Source organism: Musa acuminata, chromosome BXJ1-1, assembly GCF_036884655.1.
Source record: "Musa acuminata AAA Group cultivar baxijiao chromosome BXJ1-1, Cavendish_Baxijiao_AAA, whole genome shotgun sequence".
NCBI classification, from domain to species: Eukaryota; Viridiplantae; Streptophyta; class Magnoliopsida; order Zingiberales; family Musaceae; genus Musa; species Musa acuminata.
In genome coordinates this window covers 15,126,269-15,147,191 of record NC_088327.1, presented here as the reverse complement: position 1 = coordinate 15,147,191, position 20,923 = coordinate 15,126,269, and the positions used below count along the sequence as shown (strand labels likewise).

Genomic DNA, 20,923 nt, shown 5'->3' with positions numbered 1-20,923 from the left:
CCTAAGATGATCCTGGACATCACTAGTCGGACCAAGCCATATTGACTACACCGCCATGGCCTCAGGTTCGCAGAACAGTAACCTTGACAAAGATAGAATCCAGCTTCATTTTGTATTTACAACTTCAGCACATAGTGGCCAATAACTACAACATGGTGTTCTCATGGCAACATGATGTGTTCATGAAGATGCAAGGTTGGCTTGAACCTTATATTAAACACCAATTAGGTTGTCTCACATAAACTAAGCATTCCAACCCAATATTTAAACCTTGTGGCTCCACAGAGGGGCAACTGAGGCAACTCTAAATGTGCTGGAACCTACTTGCACTCAAGTGTAAAGACTTGGGGAGTATATTAAAATGCATGCAACAGCCAGCCAGTGTGATTTGAGGGCACTCCATTCCATGGAAGATTGGTGGGGCTCAGAGGAGCTCACATTGATTGGATCAATTAAAGTGTTGGTGATCTATCAGATTCTTCAGCTAATCCTTCTCCTACACAACTAACTATCTATCTATCTATCTTTGATGCTCCTATGATCACCTATTAAAAGCTACTGCTCTGCACAACCCTATTGTTTGATGAAATGATGCAAATTAATATTCTATGATATTGTGGCATGTGTTCTCTAGTTTCTTCATTGGAGTATTATTATAAATGGGTGGACAACAACATGGTGGCAATGACTGATAGTTGAATGGCTTTGTAGTAGTAGTAGTGAGGAGTAGAGCATTAACACATCAGCCAATGTGTGTTCATCAGAATGTATTGACCTATATATCAAAGTGGGTGGTGGCAGGCAGATCAGCTTGTCAGTCATGCACTGCCCTGAATCAGCCTCCCCCATGTTGTATTCACCATAAGATTAAAAAGCCATTCTATCTAGAAGATGATTATATAATTTTATCTCTCTAAATAGGCAGAAATAGAGAATTGATTTTTGATACATCTTCCATCAAATGTAATCATTAAAAATAAAAATAATTTAAAAATACTCTTTATATTATCATCATATATCAGCTTTTTTAAGAGTATTAATATCAGTTAATTAAAACATAATTTTCACTATAGTACTAATCAGGCAACAACAGACTACAGTGATTTATATTTGTTAATGTTAACATTAATTGTCAACCCAATGTTGATCTGATTAGGACATACCTTTTAAAATATAAAGATGTCTTTGATTTACAAATTCAGACAAAAATCCCAAACAATGTTGATCTCCCATCTTTAAACTTTATCTAGATGGAGGATCTTAAATTCAATTTCTTTTTTTTATATATAGTTGATCCAAACACATAAGGTTCTTACAAGACTAATACAGGTAGCACACTCAATAAGATCCTTTTGACATAATTAAAATATATAAAAAAAATATATTATATATACACAAGAGAGATAGAATCGATACTCGAAGAGATTTTATTTCATAATGCTATAGGTCTAATCAAATACCATTGTAGAAGATTTACCATATTGTACCCAACTATTATTATTCTTGGTAATTAAGATCCTCTTATTAGGTTTTGACTAGTGTCAAATATTAACCATTTTATTTTTTTTTTAAAGGATATAAACTTAGAAATGGTAATGCTAAGCTTTCGGATATATATATATATATATATAAAGTCAAAAAAATGCTAAAGAATCATAATCTCTTGCGGGTTCGGATCCTTTTGGATACAACATACATACCATCATCGACAGCGACGGAGATCGCAGCGGCGCACTCGCCTCCCAGAATGCCGACCGTGCGCCCGTCGCTTTCAAGTAAAAGCTCCCCTCTCTCTCTCTCTCTCTCTCTCTCTCCTCTCTCCCTTCCTTGTTCTTTCGTGTGGTTGTACTCCGCGACATAAACGACCGAGAGGATTAATCTATAGCAGCTGATCGGGAGCTCCAACACCGCGGCCCTCTCCCCCCTTCCATCACCTCACATGGCCGCGTTCTTTGGTCCTCCTCAAACCGGTTTTACCTCCCGGTTTTTTTATTAGTTCCCTCACATGCTTGCCTCCTCCTCCTCCTCCTCCTCCCGCCCCCACTTCTCAGATCCCTCCTCGTTCCCCTCCCTCCACCACCCCCCGCCCCCCCTCGCCAAGACCCCAAACCTTCGCAAGAAAGAAAGGGGAGAAACAACATAAAGGAGCAGCCATCTTTCCGGTCTCGAGAACCCATCAACCCCACGGTGTTCTCTTCGCTTCGATTCTGGTTTTCTCTTTTGCTTGCTTTCGATCGGTCTTGATCTTCATGTTTAGGGGCCTAGAAAAGGAAAAGGTGGTTCTTGATTGGACTTCCCCATGCATTCCCGTTTCCTGTTGTCGTCGCGTTGAAAAGCTCTGGTCTTGTGGGTAGCCCGTCAAGAAATCGCCTGATGGATTGTGAATTTATTGTTCTTGAAACCCGTGTTCCTTGGATTTTTCTCGGTTGTTTGTCCATCAACATTCAGTGCTATCCCGCTGAGTTTCTTGTTTTGCATGCATAATATGTTCCTCGGTGACGTAAATCTCTGTGATCCTAATTTGTGTAGCTTTTCTGTGCCACCTCTGTTTGGTACTGTAGTAATCGGATGTTCTTTTAGAGACTGTCAGGGGACCCAGCAACAACGTTCGTCCTCATGTACAATTGAAGTCTTGTATCAATAGGAACATCCAATTTCTTAATATCCCACCATCGCTTAATGCTTGTCATTTCTTCCCATGACTGATTAATATGTCATAACATCCTAATATTTGTCTTGATTTAGGTTACTGCTCTGTCTTCCTGCTCATTGTATGGCACCAGATTGCACTTGGAAGTGTGCCAAGAAGAAAGTCCACCTCTTGAACAATCAAAGTAGTTGTTACTTTATTCTATGATATGATAATGGGATGAGGCTCAGAGCTGCTGATTGTTCCAAGCTGCACTTTAGATGCAAAAAATCTGATGTAGCATTCTTGTTATCGTTGTACTGAATACAATATGGGGGGCGAGATGATTGAAGATGCAGATGCTGAAGTATTGTCTTCCATGTGGCCTGTTGATATTGGAAATGAAGCTAGAAAGCAGTTTAACATTGAGAATCCTGGGATGGGAAGAGATATGCTGAAGGATGTTACCATCAAGGAAGATCCTTCTGTGGTGGATTTTAAGCGCCTCTTGGAACTGACAAATTATAGTGAGAAAGGATCCTCCCAGCTAGCATACCTTGTAAAACACTGGCAATATAAGCATGTAAATACTGCTCGTCTTATCAATGAGGAGCTCGACATTTTAAACAAACAAAGGCAGGAAGTTGAACTCAAGAAACAAGAGATCCTCGAGGAGCATCAATTTGACGAAGAAAGATATACTGGTTCTAGACGTCAGCTTTCTGTTTTAGATGAAGTATGCGACATATGGGGAAGGGTTCCTAAGAGAAGGAATGATGTTCTTGCTTATAACAAAAAGCTTGACATTGATGCAGAGTATGGTACTGTTATTTACTGGAAGGAACGTGCCATTCAACTTGACAAAATGCTCGAGGCAAGCATCCATAGGGAGCAGACTCTCATGCAAAAGTTGCAGGAAACTATCAAGAATCTTGAAACAAAATCTTCACCGGTCGAGGAGTTGTCTCAGATATTAAAAAGAGCTGATAATTTCTTACACTTTATTCTTCAGACTGCACCTGTTGTTATTGGTCATCAGGTAATTTTTGCACTTATGCCAGATTACTCTCCAAGTGATATCTTAGTTCCTGTTACAATTTATCTGTTTGTCAGAGTTGAGGTATAACTTTCATGTTTGCAAATTGGATTACAACTTTTCTGGTATTTGCTATTATCTCTTTTTTGATATGATCTTAAAGGTTTACGGTGTTGGTTTATTGTCTTAGGCAAGAAATTAGAAAAATCTGATGACATAAGATCCTTGGTTTGATATCAGCATAGTTCCCTCAATCCGTCGTGTACTGAAAATTTTGTTATATCAAGTAAACAAATCTGAGTCCAGTAAAAATAACAAGTTGTTTTTTGATGGAACACCAACAAACTTATTAATTCTTATGAGTTTAGTGCTGGTGGTGATTCAAAAAATCTGGCATATATGCTCCCAAAAGTTCCTTTTCTTTGTGTTATCCCTGTAAAACACATATTCCTCAACACACCACTCCAAATACATGTCTATGCATACACACTTATTGGATTGTTTATACATCATGATGTTTCTATTTATCAAATTTCAGGAATGACTTCAAAAGTGCATATGCTTATAAACGAAAACCAAATATAAAAAAAATGAGGACATGCTACAAACATCAGAGCACAGGGGATATAGACACAATTGTGGGAGTTTAAAGGGGTACCAATGCAAAATCAATCTTAGCTTAATTTATACTTTTTTTTGTTGGATTCCACCCTTGCAGATGATAAAAGTTAAGGGAGATGGTTGGTGGGCAGCATATTGTTTAGGATCATGGAGCTAGATGAATTTTCAAGTACCATTAATTTGAATATCACTCCAAACTTTGTTGTGTGGCTGTGGTAATAGACAGGATAATGTCTGGTGAAAAATGAATACTTCTTCTGCTTGTTAAACACCTCCACAGTTCTAACAATGCACCAATCATGCAATGAGACATTGGAGTTGCAACTGGATCTTAGTTTATGGACTAGCTTCTTTTAGTTGACTCATTGTTCTTAAATTATACACGCTGTGTTTAGTTTCTCCATATAGCATGATTAATTTATAGAATTGCTGATGGCTCATTTTTTTTGCTCATGCTCATCCTATATTTTAGGTTGAACTGTATTACCCAATTTTTTTTGCCAATCTTGTATGTACTTCATCTCTAGCTCTTGACTCTTGATTTTTTTGCATTCTATGCTACTTGGCTAAACTTAATATTGTATTTCACACTGTTACTATTCTTGAGGTCGGTGGGTCATATTTCAAAAGCTGAATCAAGGCCATTTGATGCACTTCTACCAAGTCACCTTCATCACCTTGTTTTTGCACTTCTTGATACGTTAATTCACATATGGCCTTCTGAAACCTTTTTAGTCACCCCAAGATCTCTTTCCTCACCAACTTTTCATTTTTTTTTTTGAATTTATAATAGAAGTTTGTACAATATTTTGTTGCCAAAATATTGCAGATCATCTCCTTGAATTAGTTTTTTGGATCGTCTCCTTGAATTAGTTTTTTGGCCTATTGGTCATGTTCAAAACTTTTTACTTGACACCTCTCTCATCTTGCTAAACTCTTAGCTTACAATCTGTTTCAATTTTAATGGCCAGTTTGGATGGGGTTAACAGAACAGCTTGTAATTTTATAGACACATGGGAACAGACTTGTTTATTGTGTTATGTGCATATAATTTAAGCTTATGTATGAGCAGGATCCTGTCAATCACATTGTTGGTAAGCCATGTAATCATGATTGCTAGATATATTCAATGTTTTATAGTTAATTGGGAAAGAAGAAGATACTCTTGATTGGATATCTCAGGCAGATGTTTCATGTTCTAATTTGTAGCATTTCGGTAGTTTGAATATTTGTCATGACATCATGATCTATACTAAATTATGTCACTTGCTAAAATGTCTAGTGTTCATCTCGCGCATTCTCTTACCATTGATAATGATACAGTCAACACAAAGTGTTTCATGATAGAACTGTGTCAATGTTGCTGATAGTGTAGTCTTGCTTTCTAAATGTCATAACATTGTTTCTTTTGATACTTCTTGCAAGTAATTTGTAACTGTCAGTTAATTTCAGGACAAGGAGCTGCGATACCGTTTCATCTACAACCATTTTCCAAGTCTTGAAGGGGAGGTAATTTCATTTCCTGTAATTACTGCATTTTCTTTTTTTTCTAATAGATTGTAAATGATTTCTTTTTATTGTATCATGCTTTTGGGCTAATGAAACGGTGACGACAAGCTGTCAGTGGAGTAGCAACAATTTATATGCTACCAATATTTGCTTTCTATTATTTGCTTTCAATGAAAATGAGTTTTTTACTTAATTTCCTAGGAGTTTTTTATCCAAATCAATCTAGTGTTTGCTAATCAAATATTAGGTATCTTCAAATAGGAAGACTATTCTTCCATAAGGTCACAAAAAACAGTGGAGGAGAAATTAAATTTCAATTTGAGGGAACATTTATCATTGTGTAATGAGAAACATATCATATATGATACAATGGATAATTTTGAGTTTTCACTGTGCTGAGCAATCAGTAAGTGTGATTGCATCATTAAGAACAACAAGAAGAAAAGAGCAAGATAATCCCAATAAGCTTGCATAATGATGTGAACCTAAATAACAGGGAATTATTCTTTTCCTTATGATTCAAAAAGTTTCATCCCAAAGATCACTATGAGATTGGATGATGATTCTCAGAGGACCTACAACTTAAATGACAGAATCTTGTATACAACTCTGTGGCAAATTTTGTTGGTACTTCTTTCTTCTCATTGAACTTGCTGAAGGTTGGAGGCAATTAATTGGTTATTGTTATTCAGTGCTCATTCCATTTGCACACTCCAACACCAGACCACTTTGGTTGTAGCTGTGTGTAGTATAAATGAACATTTTAATTACTTTTCTCCAGTCATGTGATATCCTTTTTTACTGCAGTAAAATTTGAGCTTCTCTTTTGGACACACAATTTTGCTTGACCAAATGAACCTTTTGAAGAAGTAATTGAACAAACAGAGTCTGAGAAAGTTAGCCATACTCCACAAGATGTTGAGTTCCTAGCTATAATTTGTTTAAAATTTAAGTATGCTTTAATCATTTTTTTATAACTATTTTATGCTTTACTATGAAGGAAAATCATTTTTTCAGGAGATTATAGGTAAAACTGATGTGGAGATTTTTGATGGAGATGGTGTAAAAGAAATACAGGATTTCAAGAGGGAAGTCCTGGAACGAGGATTGCCTGCTAAGCGAGAGATGACATTTGATACTCCATTATTTGGGGCAAAAACTTTCCTTATTTATGTGGAACCCGTTTTTAGCAAGGAGGGAGAAAAAATTGGTGTAAACTATATGGGAATGGATGTAACTGATCAGGTACTACACTCTTAAACTGAGTACTATTCGTAGACACTGCAACTTCACATAAAATATCACTAAAACACCTAATTATATGCTTTTGGAAAAATTAAATGAAAGTGGTGTATTACTTTTCATTGGTAATTGATACAATTTCAAAGCATGTCTATTATGGTTTATAATCAGTGATAAGTGCTCTATTCATCAAAATATGTCTATCCTGTCATGTCATTCATTCTTTGTACAGATAATTGGAGATATTTAACCAATATATTGTTTGATTGCGCTTAGACAACAGTATTACTATAAGTTAGCAAGAGCCAAGGATTGCATGTGCTCTCTGCTGGTCAATGCTTGCATGGAACCAGTGCAAGTCTCTATATGTGAGTATATTATACACCCTTGGTTAACTGACCCCATACGGTAATCTACATGATACAAAATTACTGGCATTCCCTTTCTGACGAAAATGGAATTCCTGGAAAACTAGTTAAACTATCAACTCCTTGACAAAATAAATGAGAACAGATTTTGCTCTTCCAACAATCTCGTATGTAAGTTCAGATGGAGTTTTATGATGATAGAAGTGGTGGAAGAAGTGTTGCAACCTTAGAAAAACTTAGCAATTTCAGAAATTGTGCTCTGCTGCTGCAATTGCTGCAAGGTTGATGGTAGGACCTAATTGATGCCTTTCCGAGGGAAGGTACCCTTTTTGGATCATGTTCATTTGGTTTTAAACTTGTAAGCCAAGAATTTAATATCTGAACCTAATAAGTGCAATAAATGTGGTCACCACCAAACTTGTGTCGAACAATCGCTCAAACCCATAGATTCAGGTTATTTAAGTCGAGAAGGCTAGCCCAAAATGTGCATTGGATTCTAGTCAAATTTTTTTTCCATATAATTTCTTATGCAACATATTACAATCTAAGTGTGGTTTTCCATCACTACTCTAGTTTTTCCTCTCCCAAATGATGCTTCTTTCTTTCATTATCGGATACTACTTTGGGAAGATAGTTTTCTGCCTGTATTAATTGTGATATTGCACTATGGAAGTTGGATACGTATGTTACTTGAGCATATCATCTTGTACGGCCATGATTAAACAGTTTATATTTCCTAGCTTGTGGGATTTAAATGTCTTAAAAAGGTATAAGATTTAGCTTCAACGTTAACATACCTCTGATTGTGTATGCATCTGAGTTAAAACTGGATTTTAATGCCAAAGGAATTTTGGTACTTTCATCACACATTCTTCAATAGCCACATGTTATATGGAATTAAGCATAACATGTTTTGAAAAGATTATTAGTTGTCCAGACTCCAAAAATACTATTATTTTTTCCTTCCAATCTTTATGCTAATCTTAACTTATCAAATTATGAAGGCTATTGATTTTCTTATATACAGGTGGCGAAAAGGGAGAAAATGGTAAAGTTGCGGGAGGAGATGGCTGTTCAAAAAGCAAAAGAGACAGAACTTCATAGAACAATTCACATTACAGGTTACTTTAATCTACTCGTATATGCACCTTGTGACTTAATTTTATAATGTTCCTTGGAGTCTTATAGAAACCACTTGTTTTTTATCTCTCAGAGGAAACAATGCGTGCCAAACAAATGCTGGCCACCATGTCACACGAGATCAGATCTCCTCTTACTGGTGTTGTAAGTATGGCTGAGATCCTTTCAACAACAAAATTGGATAAAGAACAAAGACACCTGCTGGATGTCATGTTATCCTCTGGAGATCTGGTTTTGCAATTAATAAATGACATACTTGACCTATCCAAGGTTGAATCAGGTGTGCTTTTGAACTTATTGGTTTTCTATGGAACTTGTGCTTATAGAATGTAGGACGATAATTATATTTTCTAGTGCCTACTATTGATTAATGCTCAGATGTCCATAATCTATATTCTTATGTAACATTTTGATGTGCTGAAAATATTTATTTATGGGAACTAAAAGAGCTTAAAAACATTAACCAATTGTGCTAGTGATGCATGCACACTACTGGTGCAAACCTCCATGCCAAAGGAGTTGCCAACACACTGTTGTGTGCTTAGCTTGTGCCATCCTATGTCAGTATGTCACTTGCATGGAGCCAACTGACAAACTTGAAATTCTTGCTTAAGACCATGTTTCTGAAGAGACAGCTAATCAGAGATAGGAACTTGTCAACTACCGTCATAAATGAGTGAAAGTTCATTTATATGCATTAATTCACTTAAAATTAAACTTTGTATGACATTTTGATCCAGAACATTTTCCTAAAAGCTGGTGTCAAGTTTTAATGTGCCATGTGGATATGCAGATAGGACAACGGAGTGGTCTAGCAATGCATTAGGAAGCTAGGTAGCTCCTGTAAAGGCCTAATTTCTAGGCACTTCAACATAGTTGGATAGGGACTTGCCAAGAAACCTAGAAGGTTAATTATGATAATTGGAACATTTACCTTTTGATCATAGATTTTATGCAACGAAGGTGTAACTATGAAATATTTATATTCCCAGATTAATCCTCTCTGCTAGAAAGTGTAAAAGTAATAGAACTTATGACAAAGCCAAAACTGTTGGCAAGTGAGATTAGGAAGATATGACAACTTTTCTAAGGGTGCTAAACAAATGATAGACCCACAAAGAAGTAAATTTCTCTTTTGGTGAATAATGCAGTAAACTGATAACAGCTTATTTCAAGAATCCATCATGTTCTTTACTGGATAAAAGCACCTCCGTACAATCATTGCCTACATGGACCAGTTTGAGTTAAATATATTCTGGGCAGAAAAGATATCTCAAATTCTACCTAAATGAATTTGGTATCAATGAAAAAAATTCAACTTTTACCTTTCAGAACTGTCTTCATGTTTAGATTGGAATGAAGATTGCTGTTTAGAGGGCAAGTAATGACACTATACTTCGGTTGTTCCTTTGCTTTATTGGTGTTAAGGGTTTGATTCACTGAAATAGCCTCATTGCTTGGAACTGTAAGATTGCATATACTGATATTTAATAGACCCCATATCGGCAGGGACTCATGTATAGCACAGCCCTTAGCAAAGACTGCCATTACTGAATATTAGAATTTGTAGAGGTTCTGAGGAGCATATTTGGCCAACTTAGAAATGTCAGAAGAATTTCTTCAAATTGTTTTTTTGCCCTCACTTTTTTTCTTTTTTATATTTTGAGAAAGTTATCACATGTTTCCTTCAGGAGCTATGAAGCTGGAGGCTACCAAATTTAGGCCAAGAGAGGTAGTTAGGCATGTCCTCCAGACTGCTGCTGCATCTTTGAAGAAGAATTTGACATTGGAAGGGCATGTAGGAGATGAAGTTCCTGTTGAGGCAAGGGTTTAAATTGTTTAATCAGTATATATGGACAATGTTGATCAATTTGTATTGTCATTTTAATTGTTTGGTATGCAATAAAACCAAGAAATAAGTCACACATTTACAACTTACAACAACAACTACTCTTTGAAAGCTCTTGTACAGACGAAAATTTTAAAGAGTGATAGTCATAACAGTACTTCAGTCGCAAATTCAGTTAGAAGCAAGTGTGCTGGACAGAAGAGTGGTGTTACCTCTGACCATATAAGGATATATTCCAAAAAGAATCTGTTGATACTAAAATAAGTTGGTTGGGCAGACCACTATTGTTTCTGACCATATAAATATTTATTTTGAGGAACTTGGCGTTATAGTAAATTGGGCAGACAAGTTTGAATTGTTTAAAATAAGCTTGATTATTTTACCTATATCTGACTATTAGTCATAAGTCAACGTCTGAAAGGTTCATGCATTCTGACTGTTAACTTCAACTGGTTATTATATGTTGTGCTGTGCTGTACAATGTGTAACTCCAGCCTCTTTAGAGTTGCTTTGGTGCACTATATAGCAATATTTTGATTAAATTATTTTGATGATCTTTAGGTTATTGGCGATGTGCTAAGGATTCGGCAAATACTGACCAACTTGATTAGGTAAGAACTTAACAAAGCATGAATTCTTTTGTTTGTTTTCTTTTTTTACTTAATCCAGTTACAAGTCTTGCTTTAAAATTCAACAAACAATTTGAAACAGGAATTATCTTCAGGATATGCCTAATTGCCTATAAGAGATAATTTATTATGCAATTTGAATAGCACATTGATGCATGATATTTCAATGGTTTGTTTTCCAAGGATACATTTTATTACATATTAGGCTTGCACCCTTTGCTCATGGATATACTTATTACATACAACTCATTGGCATGTCTATGATGTTGAAAGCTAGATCTTGGTTTTCGAGAATCATTCAATATTAATCAATAGTCACCTCTACTTATGAAGTACAAGAATCATTATTGAAAGTTTGAAACCACCAAAAATTTTAGAATACTTCTCTTAATGTTCAACCATTTTTATGATTCACACTACAATATGATTTCTAATTATCTATTGAAGTATTTTGGATATAAATTCCAACAGGAACTTTTGAATGAGAAGAAAAGCAATTTACCACATCTGTCAAGTTTCATAGGCTTAGATTATTAAAAATAAACAGAGATTTTAATCCATCCAAAATGGGATAGTTGCAAACACCACAAATGCTTAACTTAGTACAGCTTAAAGATATTATACAAAGGATTTTAAGACAAAAAGCACTACCTGAAATACAGATAAGGATCAAGCTAAAGAAAACCATTGAAAGGATACACTGATAAGAAATTAAAGATATGGTATGAGGAACTAAAGAAATTAAGATTTGATAAAACTTGGGAAACTTAATGACAAATATAGTAGACTGAAGAAAACTCTTCATGGAACAAATGTGAAGGGCTCAAGGACCAGTTAACAAATACTCCTGTATTTGTTTTTGTTTTTCAGCAAAGAAATAAGTTATTTTTTCTACATTGGTAGATCCTGGTTTAAGGCTTGCGTGGATTCTTTTTGGCATTTATCCCAATTTAGTGCAGCTTTTCAGATTATTCTTGGTCCACTGTGTCCTTTACTTGTAGCTCTATTTTGAGTTGACTTGCCTTATCTTCACACACTTAAATTATTGATTAGTTTCCTTGGCATATCACCCATTGGTGCTACTTGCAGTTACTGTTGCCATTCATTATAAATATTGGTAGCAGTTATGGTTATTCTTTTACTTATCGATTGGATGTTGTTCTTTTGAAAACTAACAAACAACATGAATATGCATGCAAAACTAATTTTGCAGCAATGCAATCAAGTTTACACATGAAGGAAAAGTTGGGATAAATCTCGATGTGGTATCTGAAAAGTATCCTGGATTTCGAGAAGAACAGCTTAAGGTTAGATCTGGTGCTTCTGTTTCTCCATTAACAAGACAATCGGCAGATAGTTCGTCAGAAAGACAAAGTTGTAATGATAGAGAAACTTCACATTGTCCTTCATCCCAAGAAAATATTGATGAAAATGGTATCATACTTCAGAGGGCATCACTGACAGATGATGAACAAGATAACCATTCACAGCATGAAAATATTGTTTGGCTACGATGCGTTGTATATGACACTGGAATAGGAATACCAGGTGGTTCTCAGTTCTTCAACTCTTGCAGAAAATCACTATGCATGAAATTCATCTTTCAGTGTTTTCTTGTCAACTTCTTTCTGTTTTAAAGCAAATGACACTCTAATCCTTTCCCCTTGGTTTTTTGGTTCTTATTGATCATGACTACCTGCCTGAATTTCTTTTTAACAGAGAAGGCATTACCGTCATTATTCAGAAAGTATATGCAAGCGAGTGCTGATCATGCACGAAAATATGGTGGAACAGGTCTTGGCCTTGCAATCTGCAAACAATTGGTAAGATGTGGTAGATTTTTCTGGTCCTCATAATCATTATGATTCATCATCTTAAGTTATACGTTCCATGAGGAAAAGCATGATAATACTTCAAATATGTGCATCCCTGTGTTGTCTCATGGTGTTGAAGAATTGATCACGATTTATATGTTATTTAAAATTTAAAACTATTTTTGTTCAAGTCTTCTTGTGCTTTTATGCTTATGCATTATCAATCAACATTTTTGAGTAACAACATTTTCATTTATGTGAAATTTTGCCTTAGATTATTTTTTATAAAAAATTAGAAGATGTTTTCATTACATTAAATTGCGTATATAAAGCTCACACATGGACCCAAACCTGAGACCTATCATTTGTACAACAAACGCACTAACCAACTTAAATGTCTCAACAGAGACGCCTTAGATTATTTTATGTGAGATGTGATAAATAAAGCAGTAATTGCTTATACATTTAGGACCAGAGTCTGCAGCACTGATTCATCTCCCTTAATCAAAATGACACTACTCTTGACAGCATTTGTTTTCTCTTGATCAATTCTAATGATGCAGGATTATAGATCTTGCAGAATTCTTGAAAGTTGAAATTTCACATAATGATGATTAGGTAATATGTGGTTTCAGTCAGAAACAAAAATGTTCATGTTGCTCAGTGGTTTGCATTCTGGAAATGTGAGATAAATTTTAAGGTAACTTGATAATTTAGCTAAAAGAATGAATTTATCTAATGTATTTTTTCCTAGCATTTGAGTCATGGCTGTTCTGATTAAAATGATTCTCTTAAAACTGGCAACAATGATTTTGCGCAATGTGTTGAATTCTAAACTGAGACTTTGACAATCACTAGTGGCATTCCAGCGTATCATCTTCCAGAATAGTACATGCTGATGTGTTCCAATGAAGCAAAAACAGCCAAAAGAAATTCTCTGGAAATAGATTCAGGAGGGTGAAACAACAACAACAATCCATGGTATCACAACTGTTTGGGGTTAGCCACATAGATTTGTTCTTATGATCGAGGACAATCACTAGTCAAAACAAAAGCAGACAATTTTTTTAATTTGTTTCTAAGAAAGTGTTTTTAGTTTTCTTCCGGATATTAAGCAATAGCCTCCTTTCCTTGCTCATTTATTTCCCTTAATTTTTTATCTGTAGAAGAAATGCTCAACAACGAATTATTAAATGATTCTGAAGTATACAGATTCATGCTTCCTTGAAGTTTTCCTGGAAAGCCTGTGGCTGACACCTCAGGCCCAACTGGTACCATGAAGCCTTCACTGCTGCTGATTAATATAGTGAAAAAAGTATGCTTTCTTGTCTGTGTGGATTTAGAGTGTAATTTCTCATTCTTGGGAACCATCAGACAAAGACTTTCTAGCTGTTTGTGTATGGAATACATCTGGGAACCATTTACATGTATGAATATTAGGTTGTTCCATATTTTTTTACTTTTAGCTTATATCCATTTCTGAAGGATATATTAGCCACAGTAGATTGAATTATATGTTAGCTGATACCTGTGCAGATTGGGTGATCCACCCAATACCAGTTCCTTTCCCTTTGATGATATGAAACTTCTGTGAAGCATGAATTACATGTTCAACAAGTTGACTTGAGATAAAAAAAAAGAAGAGATGATACAATGTTTGAGTTGTATACATGAAAATCCACATTTCAAGTGGAATGCGAGTCCTTGATATATGTTTTATGTGGTTATATTTATTGCATAGACCCTGTACTCTGTAGTGAAATATGTTTTGCTTTAAAATTGTCATCTGAAACTTCTTTTCTAGTGTTATGTTCAGTGGATTATTCATGCACTCATCCTGTAAAATGCTTCTTAAATAGGTGGGACTAATGGGAGGTAACCTTACAGTAACAAGCCAGGAGAATCATGGATCAACATTCACATTTATCTTGCCTTTTAAGGTTTTGTTGAAGCAGGACTCTGGTAGTGCTGATGAAATGGACATTTCTGATGGTGAAGCTGTAGCTGATTCTACCAAAGACGAAATTGTTGGATCATTTCTATTTAAGCCACGGACGTTGATTGATTCTGTGGTTCGCAAGACAAAATTGTACAGGAGTTGCAATTATGGTGCCTTAGGCACTTCAAATCAATTGTCAGAGGAATCTGATTTATTTTCTAGCAACTACGAGTCAAAGAAGAGCGCATCTCCACCTGGTGTTTCTGCAAACTCTGATGCAAGATGTATGATGGCTGAAGCTGAAGGTCCTGCAGAGAAAAATTGTGATATTAAGGTTTATGGTTTTGGCAATGCGAACAAAAGAGATGAAGAATGTACAGATGCTAAACAAGGATTTACTGTACACAAATTTGATAATTCCAATATGGATCACTGTAGAATAAAAAAGATCGATCAATCAGAATGTGAGAGAATGATGTCAGCTGATGGAGATAATATGGCTATCAGTGACAAGTGCCATCCTACATGTCAAAGCCAAGGGCATGACAAAGAAAATGGAAATGCCCAGTGCTTACCAAATAGCAGGTCACCCAAAATTCTTCTTGTAGAGGACAATAAGATCAATGTAATGGTGGCGCAGACAATGATGAAGCAGTTAGGCCATAAAATAGATGTCGTGAATAATGGACTAGAAGCAATTCGTGCACTTCAGCATTTCCACTATGATCTTATTTTAATGGTAATATTCTGAACATCCGTCTCTTTAAATCCATCGATGAGTGAGAACTGAAAATTATTTGAAGGATTTTTAGAGAACTTATATTCCGTGAACATTGGAAAGAAGACTTTCAGAATTTTTATGGTTAATAGCATGCTATTGATGTCTTTGATTGCTTTCTTGCTTCCATTCAGACAACTGAAGGTATAGATAGCTATGATCAACTTGGTGTCTGTAAACAATCAAAATGTTTTGCCCATTTGTGTTAATAATTGTATTACCTTTTAGCATGGTTTTATTTATATTGCATTTGTTTTATTTAACATAATATCACAGCTGTCTGCAAGAAGAAGTTGGCAAAATAAGGATTTCCCTGGAGCCTAAAATCTAGTTGGCTCACAGGAATTCTTAATTTTAGTTTGTTGTTAAGTTTGTGCAACTAGGAAAAATCATCTTAAATGCTATGCACATGAGTTGCCTAAAGGTGGAGATAAGAAGCTTTTCCTTATGGATCTGTGACTTTCTCAGGCATAGATGAGCTAAAAAGCTAATGAGACCTGATCCTTAAATGCTTTGGACAACTCCATTTGCTGTTGGTTCCGCTTGCAAGTTGAACAATTTTATTTTAGTGTCATAGCACCAAAAGTGTACTGCAACTATAAAGAAAAAGGACAGGAGGCTAATAATACATGACCTTGCTAAGAATTGGACTATGGTCATCCAATTCATCCTTGTCAGAAAGAGATGTCAGAAATTTGAAAATGTCGGATAATGTGGTTTTATAAAAGGGAAAATTAGGTTGAACAACCAATTATAGGAATTACCAAAAAGAAAAGATTTGAGAGCAAGACTCAGGGAATGGAGTGATTCATTATTTTTTCCTGGTTTCAGAAAAGATTATAGTGTAAATTTAGATTGTGTCATGAACCGAATTGCTAGTTAATTTGATCTTGATGCATATTATAAATTGTGGCAATTTTAGTCTTTGTTGATCTTGTTAATTGTCTAAATCCATTGTGTGATGTTGTACAGGATGTATACATGCCAGTAATGGATGGGCTGCAAGCAACTAGATTAATTCGCTCTTTTGAGGAGCATGGCTGCTGGGATGCTTCTGTAGTTATCAGAGATGAACATGCTACACCTAGGTCAGATCTGTCACCATATTATCCAGCTGCAGGACAATGCAGAAAGCGGATTCCTATTATTGCGGTACATCTTGATTTTTTCCTACTTTACTGTTATTGAACTTCAACATATAACTAAGTGCACTATATTTGGTTGACATTATTGCACACAACATTTCTGATAATAGTGCATACTGGTGATGGAATATTTCTAAAGGTTTTAGTTATTCAGAATATTGGTCAGAATCCCTTGTAACAAACATATAGTTGTGTTCAGATTCCATGCTTGTGCTATAGAGTTGCAGGAAGTTAAGAGTAGATCATCATGGACAAAAACTTATTTTTGCTTGCTGTCTTCAGGATTAGCTTAATTAAAAATATCAAGAAACTTTTACCTTGTTTTCTCGCTGTCTTCGGGATTAGCTTAGCTTAGATGATGATTATCCTGTGAGTGGTCAGGTTGGCTCAACCCTCAGTATCTACCACGTGGTCAACCAGAGTAAGGTTAACTAGTTCATCTGTTGAAGACTATGATAAAAACTGTTATCCTTTGAGATAAGTTAATCTGAGAACTTGAGATTTTTGGGAAGAATAAAACCACGAGCCGTATCAGCACAAAGTTGAGTTTGCGATAAGTGCATGATGACTAATAGCTTGACTAAATAGTATGTTTGTGAGATAAAGTGTGATCGATACCAAGGATTAATGATCACATACTAGTAGTGCAATCTCGGTCCGATACACTTTTTGGGTATACCAACATGTACCACCCAGTATTACTTGAAAGAAAAAGATAATAATAATACTGATGGGTACTGTACCATGTGGTTCACACTGTGCTGACTGTTATTTTTTAATGTGATGCTTTAATGCATCAAATGACCAAGGACAAATTTAAAAGCCAAATTAGACTTGGCCTTCAGTCAGTATATGACAGTGATAAGCGTAGAAATAAGCAAATAAGTGATGCATCCATCTGTAAGTTAGACATTGGCAGAACATGCAGGAGGAAGGCAGGAATCAGCAATAGAGGCTGCGGAATTGATGATAAAAAGCCAGCATTCATAAAAGCATTTACAAAAAGAGAAAGCACTATGCAGTGGGAATCCTAAGCTAGGAAGGACTACAAATTTTAGGAAGAGTAGATCAAAAACTACAAACTTGCAAAGAACTGCAACGGCAGAAAGGAGTGATTTTTGCCTACAGATATAAAATATCCAAGTGATTTTGACCTTCAGATGTAAGATATCCAATTATTATAAGCATTTTGGAAATTCAAACTTCAGTTGGATATCGGCATGTCAGGCTTGGCTGTTGGAGTTACAGGCTGCACTGAAGGGACAGTGAAACTTCAACCCCCGCTTTCTGAGTAAGAATGTTCTTTGTGATACTAATCAGGATTAGAATACTTTTACACATCATTGTAATGAAGGGAATCCTTGTACACAAGTCACATGTGCTCATTAAGTCTTATTAGTTCAAGTAATATGTGCTTTTAACTGAATATTTGATCTCACTTTGTCAAATAGTGACATAGAAGTGTCATTTTTATCAGTTTAATCTCATCTTTAAACAGACTACAATTTTTTGTATTGCAAAATGTTAATGTCACTTTTTTTTTCATTTTTCTATTAATAATCAATTGTTCCTTCGATCCTGTGGTCTAGCTAATCATTGCAAGCACTCTGTTTAGTGTAATGGGTGAACTAAATATCTTATGCAAAAATTCAAGAATGCACAATATGAAGATTCATCAGCATTTGATAAATTATGATATCTTTTCGAGGAAAAAAGAGATAGAAGGAAGAGCCAAGCATATGAGTCTCCCGTAAATATGGGTATGGGAAGTATCAAAAACTATTTCTGAGACTTGAATCCTAGTCTCCTAGGTCACAAATAGCAATATTATTATTATATCAAGACTTGTCCTTCGAGGAAGAAAGAAATAATACAACAACAAAACCCTAACTCCCAACAAAAAAGAGATAATATTATTTTTAATATAGAAATCAATTTTTCTATATTTTTGTCGAAGTTCAGACTTTGCTTTTACAGCAGTCCAAACTTTGGCAGTCTATCTGTATATACTCTCTGCTCTTTCCACAGGCTAGGAGCATTCAGTAGTGGACAGAGGCAAGGTATTTAATTGTGCTCTATCATTTTTGGTATTCTACTGGACCAACATGGTACCCAGTAAACTGCTTGGTGTCATTGAATAAAACAATAAAGATTAAAGATGCAAGGTATTTATTGTATACATATCGAGCTATATGTTTCAATTATTACTTGGTTGGGACTGGCAAAACACCTGTTGGACAGCAGATGACTATGTGTTTAACTGGAATCTCTATGATGCTTTTGCTTAGCCTCTTCCTAATGTCCTTGTCTATTTGCATCATGAGCCTTGTTCTGAATATAGTTGTGTCATTCAATAAACAATAATTTGACTGGTTTGATGTGGCTGCCAGTAACCTGATCAGGTTCTTCAGCTATAACATGCTGCATATGCATGATTTTTTTGGATATGCATCTTAAGAATGTACAGAATGAGCGATCAAATAAGGAACCTTCATAGCTAACATATTTGCATATTGCAGATGACCGCAAATGCGATAACAGAGAGCGCCGCCGACTGCCTTGCCAGTGGTATGGATTCATTCATATCAAAGCCTGTGACCTTCCAGAATCTGAGACAATGTTTGCAGCAATATCTACAATGTTAAATATTGTAAATGTCTTCTAATAAAACAGAAAAGCATTTTCCTAAATGAAGGCAATTTTGTAAAAAATAAAAAAACGAATGTCATTGTGGTATCTGTTCTCGCCTTTGTTGATCTAATCAACTCCATTGTAAAGGATGTAACCAGTGCAAAGCACTTGCTGAGAGTTAGCCCATAATAGAAATAAATTAATCCTATTGGAAGGATATAATATTGTCCATATTTTTAGTTCAGAGATGAGATTTGCTATTAACTACCGAGTATGAGTATGTGCATGACGCGTCCCTTGCTATCAGAATCTAAATCTAAATGAGAGGTGTTTCTCTGCCGGTATTACTTTGATTTATTGTTCATTATCAACAGTTTAATTTCTGTGGTATTTGTTATTTTGTGCAAGCGATGTTGTCATGCATCCTTTGTTCTATATTTGCCTACATTTCTGGCTCTTTACCTCTTAAATTAAGACAATAGCACATCCTAATCTGCAGCCATCGACACTTATTTCGTGGGCATTTCATTGTGTATGTGTGTGTTTTGGAGATCATCACACAATGTTTGCAGCAGCTAACTCGATTTGGTATTGACTGTTTTATTGGATTTACTCTTCTCTGTTCTGCACATCAAGTCGTCCTTGTTGAGCAAATAAAAAAGGTGTTCATACAATTTGAAGAGAGATGTTAGCTATGTCGCAATACGATATATCACTTCATCATATGTAGTTTTATGTCCATCATCTTCGATGAACAATTCCTGTGTAACGATGCATGATATGTATTACTTGTACAACAATAATACGTAAACTACTCAAATATCTCAATAGAGAAAAAAATAATATATGTTTTTTTGCAAATAATTGTTTGAAATAAATGGCTATCAACAAAAGCGTATGTAAGTTTGCGAAACCATTAATGAATTAAAATGTTTTGCTGAGGAAATTAGGAAGTGAGAACCACTTAGGTAAATAATTTTCAGAATTTTTTCCTCAGAAAAGTTTTTACCCATTTTTTTAGACCTAAAAAACTTTAACGGGTCAAAAAAAATCTACCAAACTAATTTTTCTTAGGAAATTTATGCTTTAAAAAGGAGAGAGACTAGTGAAAATTTTTTGATCTAAATATAAAATTATGATTGTTTTTTCAAAGAAAAGAAGATACTATTACTATGCAACAACAAAAAAAAAAAAGGTGAGACTTTATTTGTTAGGCAGAATTGACCAAAGCTTAGTTTTCAGTTTTCTTGAAATATGATTTGAACCTTATTTGGTGACGAGTCGTTTGGAAAACGATACAAAAGAATAACACATATGTCATACATAATATATGTAAATTTATAATCTATTTCCATGAGGATAAAATGATAAATCAAGAAACAATATTCCTGTAATTATTAATCATGCAAACAATTTTATGATGTTTCCTTCCTTCCTAATTTATAAGATAAATGATAAATTATAACTTAGAAAAATTGATATGTGTTCCCAAAAATATAGAATTCTCCTCGAGTTGTGGACTATAAAATTATCTATCTATCTATCTATCTTTCCCGTATACATGTTTAAAATATAGTACATTTAAAATCCCTG

General features: G+C 35.1%; 1 protein-coding gene across 5 annotated transcripts; it reads left to right on the top strand.

The window, feature by feature from the left end:
* The first annotated feature begins 1,756 nt into the window (after positions 1 to 1,756).
* On the top strand, positions 1,757 to 19,538 carry LOC135585204 (histidine kinase 5-like). Of its 5 annotated transcripts, XM_065186746.1 has the most exons (14): positions 1,812 to 2,187; positions 2,746 to 3,668; positions 5,739 to 5,795; positions 6,813 to 7,040; positions 8,433 to 8,526; positions 8,619 to 8,825; positions 10,237 to 10,367; positions 10,956 to 11,005; positions 12,237 to 12,330; positions 12,472 to 12,571; positions 12,743 to 12,846; positions 14,697 to 15,515; positions 16,527 to 16,706; positions 19,219 to 19,538. In XM_065186746.1, exons 2-14 carry the CDS (start codon positions 2,961 to 2,963, stop codon positions 19,342 to 19,344), a joined length of 2,898 nt encoding a protein of 965 aa, XP_065042818.1. In that variant the 5' UTR covers positions 1,812 to 2,187; positions 2,746 to 2,960; the 3' UTR covers positions 19,345 to 19,538. The 5 variants fall into 5 exon arrangements, with proteins under 5 accessions (XP_065042812.1, XP_065042818.1, XP_065042795.1 ...); XM_065186740.1 differs by lacking the exon at positions 1,812 to 2,187 and adding an exon at positions 1,757 to 1,775 and having other exon boundaries at positions 12,237 to 12,571; XM_065186723.1 differs by having other exon boundaries at positions 1,813 to 2,187; positions 12,237 to 12,571.
* Positions 19,539 to 20,923: the final 1,385 nt, after the last annotated feature.

Coding starts and splice junctions, on each gene's coding strand:
- LOC135585204 (XM_065186740.1), top strand. CDS start 2,961: ATGGGGGGCGAGATGATTGAAGATGCAGATGCTGAAGTATTGTCTTCC. Junction 8,527..8,618: donor TAGAACAATTCACATTACAG/GTTACTTTAATC, acceptor TTTATCTCTCAG/AGGAAACAATGCGTGCCAAA. Junction 12,572..12,742: donor CACTGGAATAGGAATACCAG/GTGGTTCTCAGT, acceptor TCTTTTTAACAG/AGAAGGCATTACCGTCATTA.